This window comes from Drosophila rhopaloa, unplaced genomic scaffold (genome assembly GCF_018152115.1).
Source record: "Drosophila rhopaloa isolate 14029-0021.01 unplaced genomic scaffold, ASM1815211v1 contig_155, whole genome shotgun sequence".
Lineage (NCBI taxonomy): Eukaryota > Metazoa > Arthropoda > Insecta > Diptera > Drosophilidae > Drosophila > Drosophila rhopaloa.
Genome location: NW_025335034.1, coordinates 11,113,028 through 11,119,500, shown reverse-complemented (window position 1 = coordinate 11,119,500; position 6,473 = coordinate 11,113,028). Strand labels below are relative to the sequence as shown.

At 44.6% G+C, this 6,473-nt stretch overlaps 1 protein-coding gene across 1 annotated transcript; it reads right to left on the bottom strand.

The window, feature by feature from the left end:
- Nucleotides 1-1,662: 1,662 nt before the first annotated feature.
- LOC108041874 (homeobox protein HMX3) lies at nt 1,663-6,160 on the bottom strand. Its single transcript, XM_017119929.2, has 3 exons — nt 5,106-6,160; nt 4,896-5,009; nt 1,663-2,469 (listed from the first exon to the last, which is right to left on the bottom strand). Exons 1-3 carry the CDS (start codon nt 5,947-5,949, stop codon nt 2,039-2,041), a joined length of 1,389 nt encoding a protein of 462 aa, XP_016975418.1. The 5' UTR covers nt 5,950-6,160; the 3' UTR covers nt 1,663-2,038.
- Nucleotides 6,161-6,473: the final 313 nt, after the last annotated feature.

Below are 6,473 nucleotides of genomic sequence, written 5' to 3'. Positions count from 1 at the left end.
AGTTGACTCGATTAATGGTTTTCGACATTTACGCATTTCTGTTTGTTTTCACGGAAGTGCCCAGAGGTTTTCCCATAATTAGAGCCCGGTACAGTTTACCTGAATTTGCCCGGCAAATTTTCTCAGCTAATAAAACAAATGCCACCGGTAATGGCATGGTAATTTGTACTGCAACTCAATTTCAATTAAATGCTGTTCGGCGATTATTCCGGTCCCTTTCCACATTAATAATGCCCAAGATCCAGTAATTAGGAGATTTTGGGGTCTCCTAAAGTTTTTATATCGCGGCACATGCGTTGCATTGTCACACTTTTGGAAATGAAAATAAATAGCTCTTAGTCGAGATTCGGATATGGATCGTCGATCTGCATCTCATCTATATGCACAAGGCTTTTCCCATCTAGTTTACGAACTGTGAGAGACAGGGAGTGGATTTTGGACGGACCAGTTGGTCGAATCGAATCGGTATCGGCATCATTAGCAGCTGAATTGATAGCTTGATTATTCAAATGATTAACAAACGATCGGCTGTTGGCCAAGTTCGTTGGGTTCGCTCGAGAGAGTCCAAGTCGCGACTGAGATTGATAGCGCACTTCAGTCGCGAAGAGCTCTCAGGTCATCTTCTCGGATTGAAAAATGTGTGCGCCGCTGGCGATGATGGGCGCCCTTTGAACTTTGCCGCAAACGGTAGCCACAGAGCAGTCGGCTTCCAGTTGGGAATTTATGAAAATGATCGCTTCGAAAATTAATAAATATCGAAATAATTTCGATTAAATTTCTTATGCAAATTAGCGCCGTGCGCAAATCTGCAAAGCCAGTCACATCACCACTCGGCTTTGCACACTTAAAAGTGTTGTGTTTTCGGTTTGAACATTTTACCTAACTCGTTTTCGTTCGTGGCAAGTGATTAAATTAATAATTAATTAGTTTGAATTTATGAATAACGGTTGTAAATAATCATTAATAAAAATTAAAAAAGATTTCTTTTATTTTAAGGCTCTCTGCCAGTCAGCACTGCTTTAACAAAATACGTATCAACATCATTAAGATGGATCGGGCACCAAAATATTCAAATTAGAACTGGGATCCAGATCCACATATTCGAATTGAACTCACCGACACAGGCCAAATGGAAGCTCTCGTTGGGACTTAAGCATTGTTTGCTTAAATATGCTTAAATTTATTGACAACAATTTGCGGTCTTTTGTATCTCCCTTTGTTCGCCTCAAATTATTAATTGGAGTGAAACAGATTTCGCTTTTTGAACGCTAATTGGTTGGTATATACAGCATTTCAAACTTTTTTATTCGTGTTTTTTGTAACTTGAATCACTATCATTTTTGTGGACAATCCATTATTATACAAATATAGGAGGCTACCTGTTACGAGATACGGAAACTTTAGAAACCAATGATAAAGAATGGGAATCTCTTTATCCTGAGAATTGTCTTAACATTGGAGTGTTATTTTAAATTAAATAAATAAATGAAATATCCCATTTATTGTCTAAGACTATGGTATTAAACAAAAACAATGCACAATGCAAATGATTCGCTTTTGAAAAATATTATTTTTGTACTTTTTTTAAGTTTAGAAAATTTGATGAACTCTTTATGGATATATATGGTGGCTCTTAAAAGAGCCGATTTGCGTTGATTTTAATCGATGTGATCCTGGTTTTGGAGCCAACGTCTTGTTTTGACTGCTTCCATTTCCACTTTCTTTTCCGGTTTTGATTGTTATGGCTTGTTTAATGGGCCTAAATAGAGGCCTTGGTCCTGGCTGGTTTTTCTCCTTTTGGGGTTGGCAGTGAATGTTGCCTTTGCCCTCTTTGTTTTGGCCTTGGAAGCTGCTAGGTGTGTCCTGGAACTTCCTTTGGCCGTCTAATGCTCGGGGAAAATCCGTTGGGTGAAAATCAAGTTCCCAACTTCCCTGGCACTCGACTCAAAATTAAACAAAATACTCGACTCCTCGTTGCTCACTTTCTGTACCAATCATTAGGTTGTCTTGGCGGTTCGGTGCGCACCGGGCCATCATCTCATTTGGGCGGTGCCCCTCCCATTGGAACGGATCCTGGCACAGGAACCACCATTCCGGCAGCGGCCGCTGCAGCGGCCAATCCCACCATATCCGCTTCGTGCATTGGTTTCTTTTTCAGAATGCTCAGATCGTTTACATTCTCCAAAAAGGATTTATGGGCGGAAAAAACCTTGACGCTATCAAAGTCCTTTTTCAGCTCCTCGATATCACGCTTCTGCTTGGCCCTGCGGTTCTGGAACCAAGTGATCACCTGGGCATTAGACAATCCCAAAGAGGCGGCGATCTCATCGCGATCTGCTGGCGACAGGTACTTTTGGTAGAGAAATCGTTTCTCCAGCTCGAAGATCTGGTGATTGGTGAAGGCGGTACGAGACTTGCGCTTCTTCTTCGGCTGCGGCCGGTTCGAGAAGATGTCCAAATGGGATTTATCTAAAATTTAACAAAAAGTAGAGACAAGTAAATAAATATAGTTCTTTAACTAAAATACTTCAATTTAATTAATTATAAGCAGCTGTTTAAACACTTAAGTAAATTGTGCATACATTTTTGCAAAAACATTTTTCTCAAATAACACATGTTGTTGAAGTTGTTTAATCCAATTGTGGGTCCTCTACGATTAATTCCGAGATGCCTGGCAATCGGCAAACAGGTTACTAACAAGCGACTGTGCTTTTGGTTTTAATTGCCAGCCAGACAAGGCGAGTGTTGATTTAGGTGCCGTGATTGATACATTTTGTGAATACAATCGCAATTGCAGTAGCAATTCTAAGATTTCAGATCGCAGAGCTCTGCTCTCGACTTGGAGTGTATAATTTCAAGTTGATTGATTGCGCGAGTTGTGGGCGTTGGCTTGGTAAATCTAATGACGCTCACAGCTTTCTCAGCCTTATGCAAGGCAGCTGCTCATTTGTCTCGTTTGTAGTGTGATTTATAATAATTATTGACACCTACAAATCAGTTTTAAGTGGTACTTGTAGCCAGGGCTTGATTAATGAGCCACTGACCCGCACTTAAAGCGCTGATTGAGATTGCATAACGTTTCCTGGTGCAAAATCCCATATGCGGTCCCAATCAAAGCGATCGGAGATCAGCGTTCAGGTCGCGATCATCAGCATAAATATTAACTTATTGAATATTGGCCAACCGGTTCGCCGGCGGATGGCTTCACACCCATTGTGATTGCTTGTCAAACAAACTAGATCGACATTAAAAACTAATTAAATGCCCTCCAACCGAATGAAAACGAACTCCACGGAGTGTGTGGGTAAAACCGTTTTATATTCGAGATGCATAATTTGGTCATTTGTTATCTCGAGCACGTTTCGTAACCCAAAACCCATTAGGCACTTGACTGCCGCCTCCATTTCTCCTAGCCTTTCTTCTTTTTTATCTGCAGCTATTTTTTCTTATTTGTTTTTATCGGGGCTCATTAAGTAATTTCTATGACTTATCTTTGGAGAAAGGGAAATGAACAGGCCACTTGGGTATCCTTTTCTCTCTCAGGTGTCCACTTACAAGGCATAAATATCGCCCTTGGTAAGGGGGAGTTTTGTTTTGGTCGGATTGTCAGTCTTGCCTGTCTAATATGTTTTAGAGTGCAAGGGAAACCTGATCGATTTTCGAGGAACCTTCGAAGCAACAGTTGGCCGCAGGGATTTTATGTTTTAATTTGGCGCGAGTACTGGGAATTGCAATTAGGATTTGGCCAGCCAAGGCGACAAAACGTCTGGCATTTATTTTACGGAGAAAAAATAAAACCAGTTGATACAACCACAAAATGAGTTGATGAAAAGTGTACATTACTTTTCAATGTAAAGGTACCCCCACTCTCTGGAGTGTTACCAATATGTGGGATTTATATCTCTGCACTTCTCATAAATCAATAGAATCTCATACCCTCACAGCTGCTATCGCCCTGTATATACTTCCTTCAATGGACTGCTGATAGACAAACGACGGCTCAATTCTTTCTTATTTCGTCTTCGAGTTATACAATCTATGACCAACAGTAATATGTGTATTTTGTCAACTCGGTACAGCCTTATACAACGATCAAGTGTCTCCGCTAATCGCTCGTTCAATGTATTTTAAAGCATGTTTATGACTAGACTTAAACCCGCTTTATAGCCGGGGCTACAGTTTGTCAGCCATTAATATTGAGTAGTAACAAATGGAAACGGCATGTTAATTGTTCGGCGAGGAGCCGCAACAGCAAAACTCGATTAGGTAATGCACCAGCCAGCTAATTGTTGCTAATCGATGCAGAATCGACACGACTACACAAATATTCTAATGTAGACAGCCGGGACAATTAAGCATTAATTGCCATGAAATCACAGTGGAGTGCGGACAGTACCAAAACGCCCACCAAATGCCCTTGTATGAGTAACAATTTGACTTTTATGACGGGGAGAAGGGACTTTACCAGCCAAATGCAGTCAATGGAGTTCGTTTCCGATAACCATATAACCAAAGTTGAAGACCAAAATTCTTTTCTCCATGAGTAAGCGGTATTTTATCGACAACTTGTTCCATTTGTTTCTGTCTGACACTGGCGCATGCTGCCAATTAATTAAAAGCCCGAAATCGAATCGATTCAGAAATTTACATAACAGAAGACTCCAAATGGCGGCACACGGGGGAATACAATCATTTATTTCAATTAAACGAAATTTGAATTTGCCGATTGATAAACGGCAAACATCATAATAAGCCTAACATTAAGCTGACCAATTTCAAAACAATGACACACTAGAAGCTTTTACTCGCGTAAATTCATATATGCCACAATTAAATGTTTTATAACTCGAAAAACTATTTTTTCTTAATTTTAGAAATCTATTTGAGATGCTTACCTTGTGACTCGTCAAAATCCTTGGTGGTCATCTGGAAAAGTGCATCCAGAGGAGTCCCGTTGGCCTTGGCCTTGGCAACGGCGGCCGCATTGCTGGCACTACTCGCCGCTCCTCCTGGTCCGGCCGCTCCTTGCGATGGGCTGGACGCACTGGTGGCTCCGCTGGTTCCGGCCTGAGCCGTTGACTGCGGGCTGTGGCTTCGGCGGACACTGGCAGCGGATGCGGCAGCAGCGGCCGCCGAGTCCCTGGCTATCTCCGGCGAGCAGCAGTCGCTGGCCGCCGAACTGGAGCGGTCCGACCCACTCTCCGACGGAATAATATCCATGCCCATGTGGCGCAGCAGCTGGGCCTGGGCGTTGAAGTGCTCCTGCAGCTGGCGGTGGTAGTCTAGGGCCAGGCGCTGCTCGTAGTGCAGTAGAGCGGAGGGGATAAAGGGGCGCACGGGCATGGCCGGACCCAGGAGATGATCCCACGGCCGCACAATCTGTCCGCCGGGCAACAGCATTGCAGCTGCAGCCGGATGAACTTCGAGGGGTTCCGTTCGAGGCTGTAGTAGTCCGCCGGATGAGGCCACATGCCGGGAAGCGGGTGGAGCCAGGAGGTTCGAATTGGGAGTCGGCGAAACTGACTCCTCGCGCTGCTTCTCCGAGTGACCCAGAATATCCGCAATGGAGAAGCTCTTGACGCCTTCGATGGCCGACTTGGTGGTGTTAATCTGGGACTCTGGAACTGGTGGCGGCGGACTAGGCGTGTGGTCACGTGGCTCCGAGGAGGACGAGGACATGCGCAGACGCTTCAGGGGCTGGAAGTAATCCTCCGGCAGATTGCCGACGGCACTCCGGCTGAGTCCAGAGGCTGCTGCAGCTGCTGCTGCCGCGGCCGCAGCATGGTGCTGCATCAGCAATTGCTGCTGCTGCAGCAGATCGATGGTGCTGGCCCGCGGATGCTGCAGCTGATTCGGATGGTGCTGCGTGGGCAGCGGGCTGGGGGCTCCGCCCACGGAGATTTCGGATTCGGCGGGACTAGCCGGACGCATTGTTGGAGGACAGAGCATTTAGGTTTGCTGCAACACTTGGGGTTTCCGGTAGTTTCGCCTTGTCAAGAAGCACTAAACTGTTTTTTAGTCGGCTTTATCACTACACAAGCAAGCGGTTACTGACGTTCGGAGACAGCTCTGCGTGATATTGTTTCTTGTAATTTTATTCTGATAAGTTAACACTAATGGTTCGACAACACGACGTTGATCCAATGGCGTAGGACCTCTCAACTCGACGCTTCGCAGTCAACTGTTCGAAACTAGATTGAAGATTGGTTTGCTAACTAGACACGTCGATATTTCTTCAGTTCTTTTTCTGCCTCTGCTCTCTGCCGCCTTTCCTCTTCCACTTCACTCTTTTCATCCCTCTCGCGCTCGTCGGCTACGTATCGCTTGCTCTCCCTCCCTCAACCAATTCATTGCTGCGCTCTCTTCGCGAGAGAAAAACCCGTTCTGCCGCAAAGCGAGAACGAGACATAGCTATGCACTTGCCATCTCCTTTTTTTTAGCTCTCAGCACCAATCGGCTACAGCAACAAAAAT

Excerpts from the sequence above, each read along its gene's own strand:
- LOC108041874 (XM_017119929.2), bottom strand. The coding sequence starts at position 5,949 with ATGCTCTGTCCTCCAACAATGCGTCCGGCTAGTCCCGCCGAATCCGAA. Across the intron at positions 5,010-5,105 it reads TGCTGCCGCATCCGCTGCCA|GAGGAGCGGCGAGTAGTGCC; the intron begins GTGTCCGCCGAA and ends CGGCCGGACCAG. Across the intron at positions 2,470-4,895 it reads GGATTTTGACGAGTCACAAG|ATAAATCCCATTTGGACATC; the intron begins GTAAGCATCTCA and ends GTTAAATTTTAG.